A 26,747-nucleotide genomic window follows, 5' to 3' on the forward strand; every position below is an offset into this window, starting at 1 on the left:
GGGCGAGCAACCGTCCGGTAAAAAGGAACCGCCATCCCCCTCTCCGGCGACGGATTGACGACCCGTCCCGGAAGCGAATTCGTCAAGAAACCATCTCATGATGGCAGCGTTGGGCCTTCATGGCCCGTTAAGCTACATGATGATGATGATGAGCTATCATAGTTTAGGCTGTGCGTTGATTATGAATCAGTCAGGATTTCTTCTTTTATATATATAGAGAGATATAGAGATTATACATTTTAAGTAGGCGCGTTACTTTTAATATCGCAATTTTAACATCGTTATTTAGTGTCGTTTTTGGTCTGGTGGGCCAAGGCTAAAGCATAATTCTCCATGCTAAAAAAAAAAATTAAATTTCTTATTAAACCATACAAGATATTGAGTGGTTCGCGAAAAAATGATCACCCAGCACCCTGTTTAAGTTATATTTTACCAAGATATTCAAACACTTATCATATTGTTAAAAAATAATAATAATTAATAACTTTAGTTATAACATTGACTATAAATAATATCAGGGTATCTACCGCCAAACAGTATAGCTTGTATACAACGGCAACAATTCACGCGCAGCAAAAAATACATGCCAGTGAACTATCTATATTCTATAATATTTATAATCAATAGTTATAATTGGTATTACCGTATTTTTTATGTAAATAATTAATAATACAAATAACTACATTTATAATCACTTGTTAAATACATTATGAATATCATGATCGTGTTTTACATATGTATGTATATTAATTTACAAAATCATTACACTTAATTTTTTTTTTTGTAAAAATTTAATTAAAATTTATTTGTTAAGTACAAAATTTGGGACCTTTAATTATAATGTATGCGTCGATTTTAAGCAAATTGTAAATTATAGTGTTTTCGCACTTTTTTGTTTTTTGGTTATAATTACCACCATTATAGACAATTTATGTACTTACAGTCAAATTTACGTAGTGTGCTTACCGGTGGCTTGTCTTTCAGTATTCTTACACAAGTAGAGCCCACGCAATGATTTGTGTGCTTCCTAATTGGTTTCACGTCTTGCAACGTACTTAGCCAAGAATAGGCCAAAGTTTTGACAAACAGATAGCGCGTACTGGACGGACATTTTTCAACATATCCTAGTCCAAGTACTGCCCGCCTTCTTAAAAAGAATATTATTTAACTATAAGGTTTACCAATACGACTATTCTCTATTAGATGAGTAATTATTTAATACGTGCGATATTTTTTATTAACTGTGCGTAATAAAATAAAAACATCGACCAATTATAGAGCATAATATTATCTATTTTTTCAAATGGAAATTCTTTGATTTTTGATAAATTAAGTCGTAACTCGTATGAAATATACTAATAATGGATACTTCAAAAACATGTTGACTTTTTAAGACATATTTAATCAATAAATATATATATAAGTTTTGGTATTTTTAAGACATCATGAGCCCGATCATAATATACCTACTATATTCAAGTCAAATAAAAATGAAAAACTACATATTTTATTCTTTCGTTAATCTCAGTAAATACAGTTAATTACAGTGAAAAAAATCTTAATTAATAAAATATTGATTACCAGATAACTGAGTCCTGTAAAAACAGGCAATAGCTATATGAAAACATGATATTTGGTCTTGACTTGTGACATATTTACTTAAGTTTTATTTAAGTAACTCTGTCAGACTACCGTAATACGCATTAAATGCCAAATAAGGTATAACATACATAGGTACAATACTAGCATAAGCCAAAAAGAAAGTATGCCATTGACAATGTTCTTTTTGAATCTAAATATTTCTAAGTACGAGTAAAAATAAAAATGAAATTATATCTAGATGTAATAATAATTATCATAGTTGTTGAAAATAATTTATGACATAATATTGATTTTAAATACAATTGTAGTGCAAATTATAGGTAGGTAATACTTGCAAGTTGCGTCAACATAAAGGTGCTCCGATGAACCAAACATTTAATGACTCAAAAATCAAAATTGTTTATTTCTTCCGATTTTAAAATTGTGTGCGAGAATATTCATATTAAAATAATTTATTAAATAATATGCAATTGTAATTATTGAAATAAATGTTCTTATTTAATGAATTCCGAAAAAAGGAAGTTGACACAAATCGAGAAATTATAAAACAAGAAACAGAATGACCGATGACATACAAAGTACAGACTAGTGACTACAGAAAAACGCTGACTCGGTCCTTGCCATAGATCATAAAAACACAATTCGGCGTTGCCAAACCAATGAAACAAATAGTCTTGATAATTGAACTTTTTATCAAGTCTGTCAAGAAAAAACATCGAATAGGTCGACGAGAAGCATAATCATTATATAAACGATTTTAGATGACAAGAAATAATTATGAAAAGAGTTCAGTTATAAGGTAATAATTATTTTAAGGTTATAATTATTTCCCTTAAGTGCCTCCAATGGCTGGCTTCTTCTCTCCTGCCTCAAGCCATGTCTCCTCCATCACATACGCTTATTGTAAAACAAAATAATAACTACAGATCGTGTATATTTTAATAATAAATGTTAAAAAAAAAAATATAAATATTTAGGTATATTATACCTACTTATGTCCTGAAAAATATACGTTTTCAAAAATGTTAAATAGTATTATACGCGTTCAGGGACACAAGGATCAAGCAAATAAAAAAAACACTACACAGTAAAACATATTGTTACCTAGAGGATAGTTTTTCGGTTTCCTACACGAATAAACTATGATATTATGTGATATGCGGAAGCAATAAGGCAGGGGCGTAGCCAGTAGGTATGCCTGGTAGGCCCGGACCTACCCAACATTTTCATATATATAGAAAAAAACATTAATTATTAATAAGACTAATCACTAATAACTTTGTTTATCAATGGTTTATAGTGGGCCTACCCAAAAAAATATTCCTAGCTACGCCCCTGCAAAAGGTGCTGTGTTCACATTTTGGGTTAAAAAATGCGACTAATTCGAGCGTACTCTGTTATTCCAAATAGATATTAAATAACGGCACTACTATTCATTTTTTGTTCTAAAACAACCGACATTGAATCTAGAAAATACATGAAACATGATACTGATAACTTAGTAATAAGTAATGATCGTGTCAACTTTTAAAACGCGAAAACTATGTTACATTAGGTTCACAACGAAAAAAAAATTAAAGTTTGAACATACAAGTTAACAAGTTTTTATACCTACTCGAAATATAAGACACAATGTATAAATAAAACGACATTTTTATTATTATTATAATTATTGTTATTATTGTTTTTTATTGATTTTTTTTTTTTGATGCGTAAACAAAGCTTAACTTAATCACTAAATATGGAACAGATCTCGTTCCTGATATAGTTTATAATGCATGTTGCTATTCACTTTCTCGTCCAATACACTTCCTCTTCAACTTATCATTGTCCTCTGGGATCTTTCCTAGCAGATGGAAGTCAAGTTATATCTCTCCTGTTTTTAAATCAGGGAATAACTCAAATATATTTAACTATCGACCAATATCTAAATTAAACGCTTTGCATAAGCTGTTTGAGAAACTAGTAGAAAATAAATTATCTGTAGTTTTTAAAAATATATTATCTAGCTCTCAACATGGTTTTCGAACTTCCAAATCAACTGTCACTAATTTGCTTGTCTTTTATTCTGATATAATTTCTGCTGTTGCCAGATGTAGTCGAGTTGATGCTGTGTATACTGATTTAAAAAAGGCATTTGACTCCGTAGATCACTCCATCCTAGTGCATAAATTAAAAATGTATGGTATGGGAGAACCCATGCTATCATGGTTTGAGTCTTATCTTACTGGTAGACAACAACAAGTTAAAATAAGAAATATTATTTCACCTAGTCGTAAAGTCACTTCTGGGGTCCTACAAGGTGGGCATTTGTCACCTTTATTGTTTATAACATTTATGAATGACCTTGTTAGTATTTTCAAACATTCACGATGACTGCTGTTCGCTGATGACGTAAAAATATTCATGCATATTGAATCCATAAATGACTGCTTTAATCTTCAAGAAGATTTGTACAGATTTCATGAGTGGTGTGTTCCTAATAGTCTTAGTCTTAATGTAAGTAAATGTTTCCAAATAACATTCAGTCGTAGCCGATGTATTGAATATTTTTCTTATAGTATAGACGGATCTAACTTAGTTAAAGTTTTTCATATAAAAGATCTCGGGGTTACACTTTCTTCTGATCTTTCTTTCAAAGAACACATAACTGTAGTGAATAATAAAGCTTTAAGAACTTTTGGGTTCCTTAAACGTAATTGTTGGGAATTTTCTGACCCAGTCTGCCTTAAAGTACTATATTGTGCTCTTGTGCGGTCCTTAGTAGAATACGGTTCTGTCATTTGGTCTCCATATCAATCAGGGTTATCTGACAAAATTGAAAGCCTCCAACGACGCTTTTTAAGAATGATAGCATAAAAAATAGGCAAAGTCGGGACAGATCTAAAAGTTATTGAGTCTAATATTAGACTGACTAGTTTAGCTCATCGTCGATTTATTGCAGATGTTTGTTGGATTCATGGTCTAATTAATAATACTATAGACTGTCCTGAAATATTAAATATTGTTTCTCTTAATGCTCCTTCCTTTTCCTTACGCTCAAACCAACTATTTCATATACCCTCCTACAAACAGAACTATAGTTATTATTCTCCGGTAAATCGCATGTTAATGGCTTCTAATAAAGCAATACATGATTACAACTTGGATTTATTTACGATTCCTTTAGCCAGGTTAAAAATTATTCTTAATAATGTCGTTTAATTATTTTTGTATAATTTTTTAATTAGTGTTATTGTAATTATTTATAATTAATTAGAAAAAAATATTATCCTGTACTCTATTGCACCATGGGCGTAAACTATTTTTTATAGTTAAATAAATAAAATACACAATATATATGAGAATTGAATAATGTAGTCAAATCATTATTATGTTGCAATAATACATTTTAATAAGCAAAATTGTAATTGTTCTACAAATGAAGACGCACGACTACTCATGTGGTATTTAACCGCGCGACTAATGCAGGGTTAGGATGAATAACCTAATGGCTGATCTTCTATCTAAAAACTTTTTTTGTTTCCCATCTCATCGCAATTGACCACAAGACTAATTTTTTTATTAATAAAAAAAAATCTATCTCGGTTTTAAAAAAGAGAAGGACATTTTTTTTAATTTTTGGACTAATAAAGTACCTTTTTGGTACAAATTTATACGAATATTGTAATTAACAATTCGTGGTCGTTCAATGACAGTAACTATCGAATTTGTTCAACTTGAATATTTATTAGAGTTCGTTAATCAGTAATAATAAATGTATTCAAATTGTATTGCAAATCTGTATTTTGTACAAAAAACAATGATACATTTGCTTACAATAAATACAGTATTTTTTACAACAACTGTTGCAGTGTACACAAACAACAAAGTTTAGGTTTTAACTTTAAAATAACTTTATTATTGTTTTTTATCGGGGATAAGTTATTTGTTGTTTTTCTGAAATGACTGTAGCAATGTAAACAAAAGGCGAATTTGTGTTTGAGCATCATAGGCTTTTAGGTTTTAACATTATAAGAACTGCCATATTTTGCAAAAACAGTTTTTATAGATGTATTGTTGTTTTTCGAAAACTAGTTGATTTCTACAACAAGTTTTTCGATACAAACAACTGGCTAAAAAATAATAAAAAACAAGCAGTTTTTAACATATTCGCTGTATTTTTTTTTTACTATATACAAGTACAGCAAACAAAAATATATTGCTATTTTGTAAAAAAGCAGTATTTTTTTGGGTTACACAGTGCTTATAGCTGTACAATTGGGTCGACAAACAACAGTTGTGTTTACATGACTGTAGCAATGTAATCAAAGGGCGAATTTGTGTTTGAGCCAAGTCAAGAGAATTTAGTCTGCAATCAGAATATCCGGTAAAATTGCCCATTTGTGTGATTTAAATTGTCAAAATTTACAATAAAACCAAAATTTCGACCTAGCTCAAAAATTTAAAAAAACTGAATTTTTTTTCCAAAAATACCACACCAATAGGGCTGTACTGTGGCTTAAAATATTCACAAATGTCTCAGGTTGCCTTTTAACCCATACATATGTTAATTGTACAAATATTTTTACATAGCAAGAATAAAATAGGTTTACCCAAGGTATTTCCAACAAAAATAACACACTAATGACTACTTAAATTCTAAATTTTGGCACTAAATCCGCTCAAACCTAGATTAAAGTCAAGAGAATTTTGTCTGCAATCAGAATATCCGGGCCCAGAGCAAAATTACGTTGCTTAGATTTAAAAAATAGCGTTTAAGTTTAAACACAAAGTGATTATGTTAAATGTCCTAATAAACGTTCATAATTACCTATTGCTTTATAAATGATTTAGCACGAATATTTTATTTTCTTAAATAAATAACAAACAATTAAAATTTCTGGAAGATATATATTTCTTATAAGTTCACCCAAAGTTTAGGAAACCGACTACCTAAAAAACCCATTGAACTTAGATCTCCGTTTTCGCGTCCTTTGAGCAAATATAATCCCATAGTATAGTGTATGGAAGTATAGTTTCAATAGATTTTGATCTTAAATATTTCTAAAGAGTATTTTCTCATCTCTTGAATAAATTTAATCATATAGTATAGTGTAAGGAAAATATTTTTTTTTTATTTAACCAAATAATATCATATGAAAATTTGATAACGTTTTTTGTTCGATATATTGTTTTTGTGCGATGTACAGCAAATAAAAAATATATTGTTATTTTATTTCACATTAGTAAATATGAAATATTTTTCTGGGTTGAACTATGCCTGAAACTGCAAAAGACACCTCTTTAACAATATACATTTTATAATAGTATGTACTTATGGTTTGTGTTCATACAATTTTTTTGTTTTGAAACCCGACTACCTAAAAAACCAATGGAATTTTCGATCTCCGTTTTCGCCGCCTTTGAGCAAATATAATCACATAGTATAGTGTATGGAATTTTTTTTTTATTTAAACGAATATTGTTATTATATGAAGACTAAAAGCATTGATCGTTTGCTAAATATTGTTTTTGGTTTTGTGCCATGTACAGCAAATAAAACTATGTTATTTTTTCATATTTCTAGCTTAACATGTGCTTACAAATGTACAATTACTGAGCCCGTGAAGTAAGCAACACCAGATACTTGATTTTCAACATATCATTCAAATTAAAAAAAAAATGTTACTTTAAGCAAGTAGCACACTCGCTTTAATAGTAGTAGAACGTTTCTGATCTGGCAGATAGCTAGACTTACACTACAGTTACTCAGCACTTAGGATGCAAAAGGTTTTTTCAAAACTAGATACCACTTTTACCAAAGACAATTTCCATTGTACACTTATTCCCAATGGCCAGCTTCTTATCAAGTCTCTTTAACTTTTTAAAATTTTAATTTAAACTTAATTTTAAACCTGTTATCTCCTCTTAGACTGTAGCCTACAAACCTAGGATATTTAGAGCGAAGCTCTAGTTTTATAATAAAGAGTTGATAGTAAGAGGAGGAATCAGAAGCATAAACAAAAATAGTTGGATTTGATTAGATAGTTAAATAATACATTTTTTTAGCCGGTGAATATTATTTTTATTGGTAGATAGCTGTAATGGACCTACCATATAATTGTTAGTTAACAAAATATACTATTTGGAATACATTGTTATTAGAATATTTTAAAGGTTCAAAGACAATTATGATTAACAAAGAAGAACATTTTTTAATGTATAGAAATTAGTTAGCAATTTTTTTTTCTTGGATATTGCAGCTTATTTGTCATAAAAACAGTTGTCGTTAGCGGCCGTCCAATATTACGTAATGCCCCAGTGGATCGGAATATACTGAGCCATCATAAGTTCCTAAAACCATTTTATAATATATTATATTGTATTATAAACTTATTACATGTTGCTAAAATCTACAAATAAAAAAACATATTACCATTTGCCGGAACTGCCGAAACATCTAAAAAATCGAAAAAAAACCGAAATACTTATTTTGTCTATTTTATTATTATTTTATAAAAATCTATATTTTGGTATAATTATTTTTAATTGTTGGTCTAAAACGTTTAATTTTGTTAGCCACGGCCCACGAATTATAGTTTTAATCAATTTTGAACTACACAAAGATTTTACTATAATTATATGCTCAGGAACATAGCAAATTTATTCTTATTTTTAACAGTGTAAGGCATTTGTAGGATTTTATATTATAGACTTTAATTCTAAAATCTTCCTTTTTTAATCCTAACAAATAACAAAAAGTATGCAATCTACATTCATTTTATTCAGATTCATCAACCATCCAGCCATACAACTATTTTATATATACTTTTACTTAACCTTTAGTTAGTCTTTAACTAATTTTATAATACTGCTAATAAACTTATCAGAGTTATTCTTATATTCAATAATTTAAAGCATTTTATACACTTTATAAGCTATATTGAAAATAATTTTAAAACTTCTAGTATATATTTGTAAAGCACAACACTTCATATTAACTTTCAGCTTACAGTCATTTGAAAAACGAAAATTAAAAATCTATATTCGATTACACTTATTTAACTTAACATATATAAATTATAAAAAGGTATCAAAGACTTACCGGGTGCTACCGGAACTGCCGAAACATCTAAAAATCGAAAAAGAACCGAAATACTTATTTTGTCTATTTAATTAATATTTTATAAGTACCTATATATTGGTATAATATTTAATAATAATAATTGTTGGTCTAAAACGTTTAATTTTGTTGGCCATGGCCCACGAATTATAGTTTTAAATCAATTTTGAACTACACAAAGATTTTACTATAATTATATGCTCAGGAACAAAACATAAAAGTCTATATTCAATTTCACTTATTTAACTTAACATATATAAATTATAGAAAAGTATCAAAGACTTACTAGGATCTACCGGACCTGTCTGATAATCTGAAATATCGAAAAAAAAAATATATTTTTCTATCCTAATGCATCATGTATAAATTACATATTTTTAATTTGATCCAAAAGATTCTATTTTATTTTAGCCACAAGTAATATTTTTAAAATAACATTATTACTGGATAACCAAAATTATATATTATGCTCAATAACACAGAAAACATATTCTTATTTTCAACAATGTAATACATTTGTATAATTTTATATACACTTTAAGCTTTATTGAAAAAATCCTTTTTTAACTGCTAGTATCTTTGTAAAGCACAAAAGCTGATATTATCATCCAACTTACAGTGATTTGAAAACAAATAAGTCTATAGTCAATTTCACATATATAACATAAGTTGTATCAAAGTATCTAAGGCTTACCCGGATCAGCTGAAATTAAAAAAAAAAAATGATTAAATATATTTTTCTACCACAATGCATTATGTATAATTTATTATAGCCACAAGTTATACTTTTAAAATAATAATTTTACAGTATAAACAAAATGTATAATATTAGTTATTACTAAAGAACATATAATTTGATTTATGACTACAGTCATTTTTATCAGCGGAAACACAAAAAAAAATGTTGTATTTAATTATTTATTAACAGTATCTAACAAACATTCCTAAATTTGTCATTTTTAGCTTCCTATTTAAGTAATATGGGTTAGCAATTGCCTACTTAAATATTGTTTTAAGGGTAGGCTAAGTCATTTGAAACTGCTATTACACTTTATCAAAAAACAAGTAATAATAATTGATATGAGATTAATAAATAAAAATAGAACAATTTAATTTTAAACTTACTTCCATCAACACCTAAAACATACATTTGTATAACATAAATTAATTAAGAAAGATAAAAAGTTTAAAATGTTTATGTAAATTTAATTTTTCGAAAAAAATCATCAGATGTTATACCAAAAATATATTATTTATATGGAAAATTATGTATATAATAAGAAAAAACTTCTTCTAAATTACAAAAAAACCAAACAAATTTTTTTTTACATTTGTATACTATTTTTTTTCTTATGTACCTGTATACGTTGACATTAGAATGAAAAATACGGATATTACAACCAATATTATCTTTATAAAGTTCATTTTTTTTTTTAAGAAATTATACTCTTAACAGTATCTTAAAATATTATATGAATTTTGAAATGCAAAATGAAATATGAACTTTTGGATTTTAAGTAAAAGTCAAACTACAAAGAAGTTTAATAGTACACTAGAGCAACAGTACATTTGCTTACATTATATACAGAGATATGTGCTGCACAAAATTTAAAAATGTTTGTATCATTTGGTAAGCGAAGGGAGTGTACTTTGTTCGTTGTTAATGATTTATTGTTGTGTGTGCAGTATGTGATCATTGTTTGCGATAATATTTGGCCAAAAAGTACATTTTGTGTACTATAGTTTCAATTAAAAAAACGTGTAAAAAGACTACAACATTATTGTTTTTGGTTATAGAACCTAGTTAGATAAAGTTAGAAGAAAAACACCTCGTTTTCGATAAAAAATAAAAATAAAACCATACAAATTGTTTTTTTTAAATACGATGATTCTTATAACAGTCAAAGTTTATGATACCTATAGGAGCTTACCATTTGTTTATATTACAACAGTCGCCGTGAAAATCAGCTTGGTTTTAATAAAAAAAACAATAATTTAATATTGGATTACAATTTACACGATAAATTATTTTTAAAAAACTCCCTGTCATAAGTTATAAATTATAATATTATAAAACATTTCTGATTTAGGAAAACGCAATACATTAATTGTATGTAAATTTAAAAAAATAGGTACTCGCCACAGTAATTATTATAACAATAACGTTCTACAATGCATTGAAACACGAGCATCAAAACAAAATTTACTACATAAAAATAGCTCGTAATTCCCATTTCTCTACACTGCCTCAATCGAAGCAAATAACAATTAACTTTCAATTGAAAAAAACTACAACAACTATACACTTTTTTTTGTAAAAATTGACAATGCTTATTATGTTAAAACATAGTCTCCTCATACATATAAATTTCCCCTTAATATATATAATCTCCCGTTATAAATAATTAATTGGTTTGATTTGTCATTTAGTAAACTAGGTGAGTTAAGTGGATAAAGGAATTCTATTTTCAACAACCTCGCAGTGCTCATAATATAGATCCGAATGGGTATTCGGAGGAATGTAAACACATCCTATGAGTAACTTAATATCATTAAATTTTAATGACCAAAAACTTGTTCGATACCAGGAATATTTTTTACTGGAATACGTATATAATTCAAGTTACTTTTGACAACCAATAATACACCACCACCACGACTAAGATTAGGATTGACAATTTTATCAGCTCTAAAAACAATACAATTAGTAAGATCTAATTCATAGTCACTAATATTGTAACATAGCTTCACCATTTGAATTACGGGCAGCCAATTCATCACTGAGTTTCTTCATGAAGTCTCTCTGATATTGGGTCAGATCGGCACTTATATTGACAGAAGAAAAAGGAGCAAGTTGGGATGTGATTTATCTGAATTGAATGCGGCCTATGTGGATAGTTTCAATCGGTGTTATGTCGGAGTCAACAGAAATAGATTTTACAACATTATTCACTTAAAAAAGGTCATACTCAATACGATTATCAGACCGGTTTGAATGGCACTTGACAATATTATAGAAAATCAGATTACGTGATCGAATGTTACCTTGACTTTCATTGACCTTTTTTTTGGAAAACTTAGAATTACAAACGTAAAAAATTTAATCTTGTACCATAACAGATAAAGATAAAATTAAAACAGATAAAATTTAAACTGTTAAGAATATCAGATTTAGTAATTTTTAGTTGATAATATATTATATTTAAATATACATTAGTGTATTTTAGTATCATAACAATTGACAAAATATTACTTTCATTCAAATTTTTTTTTTAAATTTATTGTTCAAAAATTATAAAATAATCTACAACATTTATTTTTTATTGAACCAATATAAGCCCCCCCCCTTTATCCAGCCCTGATCATAGTAACAACAGCATATCATCCCCGCATCGAAGTTAAAATGTATTTCCATGAAGTTGTATAAAATGTAGACAAAAATATTTCCGCCCAGTAAGTTGTGTAGTTTATTTTTCCTTACTGGAATAAGGACACAACATGCTTTGATGTTGTTTTGTATAAGTATCAGCTCAAGCAGTTGTACAGTTACTTGTTAGTTGTACATACATGCGTGCAATAAAAATGTGTATAAATTATTTAAAAAACTAAAACAACATATTTTACAGCATATGTAGTTGTGGTGTACAAAATAAAATTCAGCAAAATTTCAGTTGCAAAAGTTAAATAGTTAGATCATATTTTTCGCTACAAAATACGGTCTAATACAAATACAAATAATACAGAGTGATCATTTTACCACTCACTATCTCATAGGGTTTAGTAAGAAATTACATTTTTCTTTTTCATATTGTTTTTATACTATGTAAATTCAATTTTCCACAACAGTTTTTGTTTTTACTCATCTCACAACTTGGTTTTTTCGATAGCAATTTTTAAACTTAAATGGTGACGATTACATTTCATTAACTGTTTAAATTGAGAACAATGTACTTACCATTTTGACTGGTCGATAACCAGTTTTGGATAACTATTTTTCAAGTCATGACGGGATGGGAAGTGCGCCTGGGATATGCGCGCAGATAAAAATAATAGATCATTACTCCTTTCCTCCTGTCCTAAGCTTGAAACTTCAATAACTTCAGAAATAGAAATCCAAAACTAGTTATCGATCCATCACAATTTTTAGTACATTATTCTAAATTAAAATAGCTAATGAAATGTATGCGTTATCATTTCAGTTTCAAAAGTTGATATAAAAAAACTATGTTGGGAGAGGGAGGGGGGGGGGTAAAATTAAATTTTTTTTCAGATCACATTGTATAAAAACAATATGAAAAAGCCATTAAAGTGGGGTCGGTTCATAGAGGGGACGGAGAAGTCACAGGACTACAGGAATTATTATAAATAAGAGTGATAAAATCACTTAACAATAAACGCTTTGATGCTATTTTTAAAACACTATACCTCACTTCAATTCTTTCTTACTATGCTGGTTTATACTGTGCTTGGTTTGGACTTTACTAGTTTGAAAATACTAACTACTGATTCTGACTTTTATCACTTTCAGTTGTAATAATTTCTGTAAGCCTGTGACCTCCCCGTCCCCAATATGCCCCGATCCCACCATGCTCCATCCCCACTATGCCCTGAACCCACTATACTGGCTTTTTACGATTTAAGGTGTACATGTTAATTAGGAAAAAATCTGCCAAAAACACAGTTTTCCGGCAATTAAAGAAATATTGTAGTTCCTAATTTTTTCTTCGTTTAATATGTAATGGATACCTATGAGTTTAAACTTCTGGCAGATTTTCAACTGAAAGGTTCTAAAATTACTGCTAAACAACGCCCCAAAAAAAAAAACTTGAACTCCCCCTAGGGAAATGGGTATAATTTGACTTTGACACCTATGGCGGCATACCAAATAAATATTCCTTATATTGAGTGGTTCACGATAAAATTATCACTCTGTATATTGATACCACTCTTTTGTTTTATCATATCCGTAAAAAACATTTTTGAAAATATTATTACACAGTTTTATCGTCGTTTTATTTTGCAAAATAATGGTACTTATATTTTGTTTTTTTATACGAAAACATAATATCCATAACACTTTGTTAGTGTGCCATTTATTTGTGTAGTGGTTTAAATTAAATGCGTTTTTTAAAAACAAAAAAAAACACATTTTCATGTAAGGTTTTCTATTCTTGTTTAAACAGTTACATGCTAGTCATAAATTAATGCACGCATCAAAAAATACCACGCAATAAAAAATACATACAAATACCACATATTTTCATTGTTCATATATATTTAAAAAACTAAATTATTTAATGAAAAATATATAAAATTTCAAATAATTAGAGGGCTCGTTTTATTAGGCCATAACGTCCACTGGTCATCAAGTGGTTTATTTCTATCTATTTATATTTTATACAGAGTAATCCATATGCTGTAAAACACTCATTTCTCGGCAAATGTGAATATTTTAAAAATTATTTTTTTTTCGTATACTTGTAGTTATATATTTTACTATTATTGTTCTATACTTGGTTTTTTTCAAATGAACATATGTTTTTTACTCCATAAATAATTATCACAACATTTTTAAATATTTTAGCATTTTAATACTATCAATACGTTTGTTTGCTATATTAAAGTTTTGTTAATATATTTAATTTCCCCCTATTTCTTAGGTTGTCCAAAAAAAACCGTAGCCGTCACTGTGCTTAATGAGGTAGACAAAAACCTCTTGTGTATAGTTATCTAAAAACATTTTATTGTGACGGATGACCGCTGTTATCGACTATAGAATAATGCAAACATAAATATAATTTAGTACAAATTAAAAATAAAACCATTGGTTTTGAATGTCTTATTGTATAAAAAAAGTTTCCAGGTCAAGGTTTTACAACTTCTAAGCTAGTTTTTGTATTTAAATAAATGTCTGTATTCTAGTATAAAATTAAATATTAAGCATTTCCTATTGTTGAGTTTTTCAACATTAATTACATTTAGTTGTTGTATGTCTACAGGAATTATATTAACTGAAAGTGATAAAATTCACTTTAAAGTAAACGCTACAACGCGAATCTGTAGATCATAGACACAGAACAATCGATAAAAGCACTGTTTTAACATTAATGTGCTTAAAATTGTATTTATTTTTATAATTAGCCCTGCATTAGTCGCGCGTTCTACTATTGTAGTTCACCGATAATAAATTTTATTTTAAATGGTTTTAGGATTTCCTCATCACAATGATAATTATAATACCTTTAAACGACATTGTATAGTTGAAGTCTGTTATGATTTCGGACTTTATTTTTTAGTGTAATCTGCATATAGAGCGTTAAAGTTGCATGTTCTACTATTGTAGATTACGCGACCACTCAGGTACATAATTTTTGTACAGTGTACGTTTATGGGTATATTTTAAACTTTATATATAGATACACATACATACTAAATATATTATATTATTATATATATTATATATATATATATATGTATTTATACTTATAAATATATATTTTAAAAATATTATTTTATTAATTCTACTTTAAATTGTTACAGTTCCTTTTATATGTATTAAATTAATTAATATTGTACAACTATGATACAAAATACACAATATATATGAGAATTAAATAATGTGGTCAAATCATTATTATGTTGCAATAATACATTTTAATTAGCAAAATTGTAATTGTTCTACAAATGTAGACGCACGACTACTCATGTGATATTTAACTGCGCGACTAATGCAGGGTTAGGATGAATAACCTAATGGCTGATCTTCTATTCTACAAACTTTTTTTGTTTCCCATCTCATCGCAATTGACCACAAGACTAAATTTTTTATTTATAAAAAAAAATCTATCTCGGTTTTAAAAAAAGGAAAGGACATTTTTTTTAATTTTTGGACTAATAAAGTACCTTTTTGGTACAAATTCATACAAATATTGTAACTGCCCGTTTAACGTTAATTGGGTCAAAGTTTAGGTTTTAACTTTGAAATAACTTTATTATTGTTTTTTATCGGGGATAAGTTATTTGTTGTTTTTCTGAAATGACTGTAGCAATGTAAACAAAGGGCGAATTTGTGTTTGAGCATCCTAGTCTTTTAGGTTTTAATATTATAAGAACTGCCATATTTTGCAAAAACAATTTTTATAGATGTATTGTTGTTTTTCGAAAACTTTTTGATTACTACAACAAGTTTTTCGATACAAACAACTGGCTAAAAAATAATAAAAACAAGCAGTTTTTAACATATTCGCTGTATTGTTTTTTTACTATATACAAGTACAGCAAACAAAAATATATTGCTATTCTGTAAAAAAGCAGTATTTTTTTTGGTTACACAGTGCTTATAGCTGTACAATTGGGTCGACAAACAACAGCTCTTTAAATATCTACATGCTATAATATTTTGTATTCTTTGTTTGTTTTCAGTGGCGCTGTTATCGGGGGTACTTACATCAGGGTACAAGACTTTAAGGGGTACGTTTTTGTAGCGACTTTGTATTTGGTGTACTTACATTAAGTGGAGAGCGTGCCGCCTGTATATATTGTCTCAGTCTAACAAATTGGCAACATAGGCCCAGAGCAAAATTACGTTGCTTAGATTTAAAAAATGGCGTTTAAGTTTAAACACAAATAACTTGTATAAGCATTTTTATTAGTACCATTTAATGTTAAAAATATTAGTTTCTTTTAGTCAAGTCACTCTATAATTATAGTTGACTATTCATTATTTTAATGTGGCTTAACAAATGAAAAAAGTTAGATTTTATGTTATGTGGTAGCTTTTGTTTTCTAGTTTCTTATATGAATGAAATCATCTTTAAAAAAAAAATGTAGCAATATTTTTATCAATTAAGCAAATGTATTCATATTTGGTTAATATTTTTATTTATAGTAGATCTAATGTCAGATTTAATTTAATTTAAAATTTTGTAATCTAACCCATATTTTGAATTTCTAATGCATAACGGATATTTGATTATGGAATATAAAATTAATTAAACTTGGTGTTTGACTATCGTCCATATATTTTATACCAAATTTTTTCTTCAAAATATTAATGATTGACAAATAAATGCATACAGGTTAAAACATGTTGACAATAAATCAAACTTTTTCATTTGTCATTTAATCAAGTCAGTCAATGTACATAAATAAAATGAAGTAGTTGTGTTGATTTGAAATTTCAACTGTTGTTCACTTGTGCTCTTTTAATTATTATTAAACTAATGTAAATATTTTTTTTATCAATATTCGTTTTGCTGTATAATATACTTTTAGTAATAATTTTAATTTTAAATAGAATGTTTTAATATATACAGGGTGTCCTACAAAGACCCGATAAATGAAATATATTTTGTTTTAGTGAATATTTTTAAGATTTTTGTTTTAAATTAATGTATACTCATTTTCAAGACTCATTTCCGAGAAAATGAGTGTCTTACGTTAGTTGGATCACCCTATATATATATAAATATATATAGATATATATATTATACATACGCATATACAGGTTGATTATTTTATCATGGGCCACTCAATATCTCATAGGGTTTTAACATGAAATTATCGACCAGTCAACATTTTTAATACATTTTTCTCAATTTTAATTACTAATGTAATGTATGTGTTACCATTAAAAATTCGAAAATTTCTATCAAGTATACTTGGTAGAAAGGGGGTAAAAACCGAAAAAAATGTGAAAAATTGAGATCAAATTGTATAAAATCTATGTGAAACACAAAATGAATTTCTTATTAAACTCTATGATTTATTGAGTAGCTCATGATATAAAAATCACCCTGTATAGTATTATAGGATAGAAATCATTATTTATCTTTCTCCGAGATAGTCGAACGAAAAATTGCTTGTCATACATATTTATAAAGTATTTCATAATAAATGTAGTTAAATGGAATTTTACATATTCTCTATATAAATTGGAAAAAAAATATTTTCTAACAAACAATTTTAATTGATATTTAAAAAAGCAACATTAAAAAAAAATTGTTATATATTTTAAAAATAAAAATGATACTAAACCACATAAGTCTACAAAATTTCAATAAGAATTTATTTTTTTTATGTAAAAGCTGCACCAAAGTCCTTGCGTTCAACTGTCATCGAGTGACAGTTTTGAATACAAATTTGTTAGATTTTATCGAAAATTATCTTATCTGGATAATAACGAGACAGCGGTGGTAATGGCAAAACAGAAAGTCGACGTCGCTTTGGCTTTGGCTTCGAAATAAGGGCAAAAAATGACCATACTTAGTACATCAGATAATTTACTTGTCGATTGGCTTTATTAAGGAGACGATTTTTTTTTGTCAATTACCGAATTGGAAAAGGGATACGTCCTACCCCTATCCCTTCCCCTCGGAACGACAGGTCTAGTCGACGGCAATCATCATTTCTGCACACCTCGTAAATAAACTAAAAACTAAACGATTTTTTCCACTGTCAACCCTTTAATATGGTTTACACTCGGACCGATCGAGCGACATTATTTTAATAATCGCACGGCTTTTAGTATAATACCGTTTCTCGTCAGTGTTCATTTGGTTGCCATCGCATTTTAGCTCTCAACGTCAGCCACACGATCCGATATCCTTAAAGTATAGGTATGTATACCTTTGCCCTCTTTCGAACATTAAATATGGACTTCCATTTACTCCTCATACACTTCATTACTATTGCCGAGACTTACTTACTATATAACGCACCCTTCGCTGCACGACCATGAATTTACATAAACATCTATAATGCAAATTAGCGAATTCAGCAAACCACTGAAATCACAAGAAAATTTTCACGCATTCGTTACATTTACATATTATTGTATCATGATGCTAAAATAACAATTATTATATTATTATTATACTCGCCCGGATTGTGGTTGCCAAAAAAAAAAAAACGTATACTCTCTATTTTATTTACCACTTCCTCTCCGATCATAACCAGTTGTTACTATCTACTAATACATCTTGATTAACTACAAAAATTCCAAGGGTCTCGCATTAATTTAAATTTTCATTATTCGACTATGTCTAAATTATCACGTTTTTCCAAACAATATCGTACCTTTAGCAACACAAACTGCAGTAGTAAATAAATGTCATCATTATAAGATGGACAATTTTAGGCATGAAAACAAGAAGGTCACGTTTTAGTAATCGAGTTGATCTCAAAATTTTATTTCTGGCTTCTAAAATGTTTGATACACACACAATTGTAGCAACTATTAAATTATTAAAATTATAATAATTTAAAAGTCTACATAATAGTTTTGGTATTACATTTACTACAAATTAATTATTGATTAAATAATTGTTAATTATCTTAACTACCTTTGGCAGCCCTCAAAAATTCATCCGGGTTCCGATTCTTAAAATCTGGCCAACCGGGATTTAACTGCGTCAAGCATACCACCATAATTGCTAGTCCTTTTTCTTGATTTTCTACCAAAGCTGAACTGATATTGGCTGACGTTTCTACAACGATTTCGTTGATATAATCAATCCATTTTTCCGGTTCGTCCACCTTAAGGGCTGGTAAAAGGGCCAGAGCAAAATCGGTTACTAAATTATTTATATTGGTTACCATTTTTTCATGACTTTGTTGCATTTCTAGTACTGTATCCTCTGGGCTGTCGCTGAACCGATCCATATAACTTATCAAGGCCGTTAACTTTTGTTAAACCGTCGGTCGATCCACGTGCGTCAAAAAGCGAGGAACAAAAAATCGATTAAAAATTTCCAAGAACGCCCGAAGGCGTTCAGTTTGTTCTATCAAAAATGATGTTACGAAGTTCATGTTTCTTTTTTCCTGTTGCTTAACGGGCCACGAAGGCCCAACGCAGCCATCGTGAGATGGTTTCACGAAGTTCGCGTTATTCGGATTTAATTTTGATAGTTGCGTTCGGATCAAGATCGTCGATAAAGCAAAATGCGTGTACACATAATACAATAATACTTTGTTAATACGCAATAACACCTCGTAGTTAAGCCCTTCCAGATTGTCGATATCTATTTCGTATCTATATCTCTCAGCGTACTGTCGTATTGTAATTTCTGTGTCTTCGACTGTAATTATCACTCGTTGGATACTCACGGCATCTTCGTTGTCGGATTCCATCAACGCCGTCCATTTCAGTATGTCGATGCATGTAAAATGAAGTGGAGTGCCGCGCATCCACGGACCACTGTTAGGTTTCATTTTGGAAATGGCGATGGCCGCCAGGCACCAAAGTTCAAGCCGTGTGTTTTCCTTTAATGTTTGCGATTTATTAACGCTCAACCCATCCGGAAGGAGTGCATCGCCTATGATGTCTTTGAACTTGTTCTTCATGTCATTTTGAATGTGACCAACAACGAATTGGCCAACGGCGTTGCGCGCGTCATACTAGTAACTGTCGTTCGGTGCTTGAATAGGACCGCAAAAAAATAAATACAGCCTCATCAACGGTTTAATGTCGAGTTTATGTTGGAGCAACAAAGTAATGGAATTGTTCAGTAAATTTTGTTTTATCGATATCAAGTCGACGAATTTCGATAGTGGATAAGTTTTATTGGTATTGTCCATTCGTAAACAGTTGATTAAATGTCGTTTTAGAATACTGAAAAGGTTTTCGCGAAACTCCACAATGTCTATATTCTCATACTAAATTTCGTCCGGCTCACCGAATTCTAATATTGATTTTTTGGCGTTCAGTTTGGTTATTACATTTTTAAAAAAAATCCCATTAGATCCGTATAGAAGTAGGCTTCGTGCGAGTGATGGCGCTATTAAGGACGTAAAAGCTGCGGTATCGACCACTACTGTTCTGGGATAGCGTTAATATCTACTTCAGCAGGTGCCACCAAAATTATACGTTTAAATAGCTAAAGAAAACCATTTTTTAAACAGTTTAAAACAACACTATTAGGTTGTTTATATTACTTCGTAATTTTCTGAAATGCGAACGGCAGTAACACGTATATACACTATCGGTCTGGGATCAAATTTTAACAACTGCCATGATAGGGTAGACTCCTTAGATTTATCTACAATAATATCCCAATCTTCATCATTGACCGAAACATGAATAGTGTAACCACAGGCTCGGCTTTCGCCACAATTAAGCAGCATCCTATAAATAATTATAATACTCCTGATCTTATTGCCAGAGTCGACCATAAATTATTTTTTAAACAATAAAAAGTTGTATTCCAGGCGTAAACAATATAACAAATAAATAATAAAAACCAAAGTACATGTTAAATGTTATTTAAGCGATTACCTCATTGAACTAAGCATATACGGTTGGGCGAGTTGAATTTGTAAACATTCTGGTTGACTTATGACTATGGACCAATCCATAGATGGTAAAGTAACATTGTACTTTGGTGCTAATAGGATTTAAATCAGTACATTAGACAAATATGTTTTTGTTTTATATTAATCAGTGAATGAGTACGTATTGTCCTTACCCACTAATCCGTTTTTGATTTCTACCAAGTGCAATTTTTCCGTATTGTACATGACTTTCAAAAAGTTAAAACTCTTATTACTAGTATTATTGGTGCCAACAATACGGATGTACCTAACAAATCTTCGGTTAATCCATAAACGTTGAATTGACCGACAATGATAATTTGAATGATCTATCACACGCAACCAATTGTGGCTATCCATCGATACTTGAATGTAATAAGTGTAAGATCTAAATAATCAAATAATTCGATCAAATGAACGGTCGTGTATTTTTTTATAAACAAAGTTATAAAAGGGAAATTATTTTTAAATAGTTCGGTGCTTAAACAACATATTTTTGATTATGGATAAAAAAACTATATTTTTTTGAGAATAAATTCAATTCGCGAATAAACAAAATTATGATTATTGTATGATATTATTTGTGATAAAAATATATATTAGTTCACATTTTTTTTAAAATAAAATTACATTAAATCTTTGATTAGAAATATTGATAAGTGAACCATACTTTGCTTGTTTGTCGCTTAACTCCATTTCAATATAGTTTATTTTCGATGGATGATCCAACGTGATCATGGTACCGCCATCAATTTGAAAAAGCTCTTTGGGTGTATCTTCAGCGAAATTCACATTAGGTTCTAAAGAATATAGTAATTGGTACTAACATAATTTGCTAAATAAATAGTTGCAATAGGCATACCTAGTCGTCCTCGACCATTCAATGCTTGTGGGAGGGATTCTATACTCAATTTGATGACATCCAAAATACTCGAATCCGAACTAACCAGCTCTGATCGCCTAACTTCGGACAGCTCTTCATCATCCATAAGCTGATATCTGACTGCTGATAAAATTTTGGTTTTAGCTTCAGCATCAATTTCGTCTTTTTTTTTTTTATCCAGCGACAAACCGCACGGAATATATCCAAATCATTAACATACACCATGTCACGATTAAGAATTAGAAGTAGTGCTTCCTAAAAAAAAAAAATTTCTGTCACAACTGGTTACCTAACACGAGCAATACTGATATTTAATATGGAAATATCGTTACGGGCGTCAAAGAAAAGGAATCTTCAGATTGCAATACATCCAAAGCTAGAATGTCGATAAAATTAAGTGATTCGATTACGAGTTCTTTGATTTGATAGTAAAGTCCCACAACAAACAACGAACTTGCATTGTGTTCATCGATTTTACTCAGTAAATACTCGGACAGTGAAAATTGTAAGTTTGAAAAGCGATATACATTCGAGAGAATTAATAATTCCACAATAACTTTACTCTAAAAATTTTTAATAAAACATGTGTATTTGGACAATCGTTTTCTGAATAATATTTTTTTTTCCAATTTAACACATAAATTACAACCGATTGACCGAACGATCCTTAAAAAAACGCACAACGTTGAAAAAGGTACTTTTTTGGTCTTTAAATACCGGTCATCTAAGTCGACTATAATTTACCTCTAGAGTACTTAAATCCACTCTACCAGAATAAATATATTTAAGGAGAACATTGACTGAGGTTGCTGATCCTTCTTTTATTGGCACCTCCTTTAGACGGGAATCTTTATGATCTCCAAACAGCAATGCGCTAAAAAATATACACAATATTAGTACAAAAATGCATTATATTCGCTATTTAAAAAAATTAAATTGACAAATTTGTATGTGTTGTGCTTATTAGGGTATTATTACTAAGAGAATACTAGAAAAAACTGTTAAGCAAACTTATGGTTAAATATATAGTAAACATATAAAATCTACTTGAACCCTAAACCATAAAACAAGGTTAACAAGGTTATTACCTTGTTAAACTGAAAACACTTGTCAAACATAGTCGGAATAAGTACTATATTATTTCTATATTATAACAAAATTTTAGAAAACAAAATCAAGACGCGACGCTTAAAGGTATCTTTTGTTGTTTTCGGATCGGGTTCCAAATTTAAGTACACAACTCGCAGACGAGCAAAAATGAAAAATTAACGTCGGCCTGTTCCGAAATAGACTCTCTTGGTGATGTAAACCTGCGCGCCTAAGTTGCAATGGGATGGCGACCGGACGCTATTCCGTCTCGGTTCAGATGAAACCACTCCAACTACCGGAGACCGTGAACAAAAATTAGATATGTATAATATATATATATACAGGTATATTAATAATATTATGTGCTTTATAATAACACATAATAAACGCTGAATGTACCGTAATGGCTTGCCACCGAGCAATCGTCATCGCGGTCGTCGTACCTCTGCGGTTGTTTCTCGTTTGGGTTTTTTATTCTATTATTTTTTATTACCACTAAAAAACACCTACGACGATATTAGAGTAACTACAGTGGAGCACACGGAATTAGAGGACGGGAAGAAGACGTTAACCGAAGCGACGGGCGAGCAGCACCTACATTCGGGGTTGGTCATGCGGTGTTGGACCGGTCACGGTCTGGCGGTCCAAACGATAATAATATTATATACTTAAGGGTATTAAAAATAAGAAAAAAAAACTCCTAAGAACGTGAACGTGTACCGCAACGGGGCGTTTGCACAGACGTTTGTTTACTCAACTTATAGTTAAGAAAAACAAAACCACCATCTTGAATTTTTAATTCCTCTTAGGCAGTGTCCCTTGTATATGGGTTTTGGAGAGTTTTTATGTAGTGGAGACCGTATCGAATGAGTAAAAGTGTACATAATATCATACTTAATTTCAAAATCACGAGCAAAAATGTCATTTTCATGTTTTAATTGCAACATTTTCGTTAAAAATAATGTTTTAAAAGTTTTGTAATAAACTTTTTTAAACTAACTACAGGTATTTTAAGTTGACTAATAATTATTATATTCAAAAACCGAGTGAATACTGTAATTTCCGGAATTTATTTCGTCGTTAAAGTTAAATGTTTAAAACATTAACAATTGTAAAAACATCAGTCTTGTAATGAAATATGTTTGATCTAACGAAAACACTCGATCTAGATTAAACAAATTGTTGTCTTCTAATTAGTTTATTGTACATTATAATATAATATTTTGTTTAAAATACAATGGTTTTTTTTTCTCCGATTGGTACACACCGAGTAGCATCGCTGTATTATTTCAAAATATATATATCGACTGGCGCCTACAATACAAAAACATTTGTACTAACAAAAAATATACGAAGGTTATGAGTCACATACGAACATAACTGTTCGTTTACTAACACATAGCAAGCCTGGATATACTATATTATATTTTAAGGCAGTTTCAATAGATTTTGAAGAAAAATGGACAAATAATAGGAACTTTTGGTGATGTCTTTTTTAATGTTGGTTAGGCAGTTAAAGCATCTGCGTCTAAAAACACATAAAAAAACTATAATGGTAAACATAATAACGTAAACCAATACCCTTTTAGCTGTATATCCAAACAAAAAACACTTGTGGTAAATAAAGTAAAATATTTTCAAAATAGTATGTTATTCAAATCTGTACCCAACAAAGCAATAAACCGTACAGAGTTTCCGTTTATTATGATTGCTAGTTTATAACTGTTCGGATCTATTATAGATTTTATAAAACTTTATTATCATATTGTACTGTATCATATTGGAAAATAATATTACGAAAATGATTTCCACAAAGTGTTGTGTCCTATTTGTTATTTTCATATTCCAACATAAGATGCTCATGTGCGACGATAATCATAAAGAAGAACGTGAAAAACTACTAACACAGTTGAAACAAGTGAGTAAACTTAATACTGGATATAAGACGCAGAACGATGAGTTAGCAGTAACCGATTTCACTAGTTTATCTAATGAAAACCTAAGGCAAGCAATAACATCCAGATTCGACCAACTGAAATTCAGTTATCTTTTCAGTGCGCATTATCATTTTTCAATAGTAGACCAAATTTTTCAAGCAGCAGACGATTCTTTACTAGTAACAGATTTGATTTCATTCTTAGACGAATCCGTGAAAATGGTTAGTACTTTTATAGATGTAAAAGGAATACAGGTGTCAGAAGTATGGTTAGTTTACAATCACACAATAACCATGAGCAAATGCTTTCAATTACCTTTGATAAAAAGGTGGATACAATGCGGTATTCGGAAAAGTATAATGCATCAAAATAATTTCGTTGTCACTGAACTCAACAAATATCTGGAGACTAATAATTGTTACGGTGAAAATAATTTCATCATAAATTCTGGAAAGTTAGTTACATATGATCATAGCGCACGTAAGTTAATTCTTGATAATAAAACTTTGCTAAATCAATTACACAAGGGCAATCTGGAAAATGGCCTTAAAAGTTTTATCAACCCAAACATTAATGAAGCATTTTTAAAAACCGCAATCGAAGAAATATATATTAAATTTCTAATCCGTTTTAGAACATATGCATCTTGTTATGTATATGAATATAATTGGAATATATTGAATCAAGCAATGAAGCCTTATTTAGAGTTTCCTAAACATCATGGTTTCAAAGGATTACTCATGTTTGGAAAACTTAATTTAATGATTATTGACATATTAAGATTTGTATTGTTGCGAACCACATGGCAATTCTTAATTCAATTAAATAATATAATTAAGAACAACTATAACCCGTATGTTCATTGTACTACCGGATTAAAAGAAAGCGTCAATTCTTATATAAGAGATTTTCAATTGATATTACAAAACGGTATTGATTTGTTAAATTTAAATGATGACGATATCTTCCATGAACTCAATACTATCTTAAAAAAAGGTATAGACCATTATAATCATTTTAACCAAGACATTATGGTTGAAAAAATTAAAAATGAATATAATAGAGTATCCACTATTTTAGGTCTGCATCCATTAGAATATATGGAACCATCAAACTTTATTCAATACCATTTAAGTACAGCAAAAGGATTTATTAATGAGACTAAACGCTACATTGGAGATTCGCTCGAGTTTAAATTATATCAATCATACTTGAAGTTTATCAGAGACTATAGCGATCGTATTTCGATGTTTTTGAATCCTAAAACTGTTGAAAAACCCGTTTAAACGTTGTTTTTTAACTGCTATGATCTATGCATTTTATTAAATGGTATTAAAAATAATTATTGAAATGTTTTGTAATTAACTTTTTTAAATTAAATTTCCCTTTTTTTGGTTGACTTATTATTATATTCAAAAACAGTGTGAATACCGTAATTTTAGGAGTATTTTTCGTCGTTTTAGTTAAATTTTTAAAACAATAGCAATTGTTAAAAACATAAGTCTTGTAATGAAATATGTTTAGTTTGCAAATTTTTCCTATGTAATTGTTGTATTGTACAATGGTAATAAAATATTTCGTTTGAAACAATTGTTTATTTTTATTTACTCGACAAATGGTACACACCGTAAGTCTATGCATCCATTTGTTGACTAATTATTATATTCAAAAACATAAAGAATACCGTATTTTTTGGAAATTAATTTCAGCATTAAAGTTAAGTTTTTATAACAATAACAATTGTTAAAAAAACATAAGTCTTACGATTAATTATGTTTGATGAAAATTGTTTTCATCCAATTAATGTATTATGCAATGTTAA

General features: G+C 29.3%; 1 protein-coding gene across 1 annotated transcript; it reads left to right on the top strand.

Moving 5' to 3' along the window:
- Nucleotides 1–24,685: 24,685 nt before the first annotated feature.
- LOC126841661 (uncharacterized) lies at nucleotides 24,686–26,276 on the top strand. The gene is made up of 2 exons (XM_050578251.1): nucleotides 24,686–25,921; nucleotides 26,006–26,276. The coding sequence occupies exons 1-2, from the start codon at nucleotides 24,790–24,792 to the stop codon at nucleotides 26,209–26,211; spliced, it is 1,338 nt and encodes a 445-aa protein (XP_050434208.1). The 5' UTR covers nucleotides 24,686–24,789; the 3' UTR covers nucleotides 26,212–26,276.
- Nucleotides 26,277–26,747: the final 471 nt, after the last annotated feature.

The sequence above is a fragment of the Adelges cooleyi genome, unplaced genomic scaffold (genome assembly GCF_023614345.1).
Source record: "Adelges cooleyi isolate 19-005CV unplaced genomic scaffold, UGA_ACOO_1.1 ACOO_flye_CR_arks_rails_tigmint_CR_PRNA_40, whole genome shotgun sequence".
Lineage (NCBI taxonomy): Eukaryota > Metazoa > Arthropoda > Insecta > Hemiptera > Adelgidae > Adelges > Adelges cooleyi.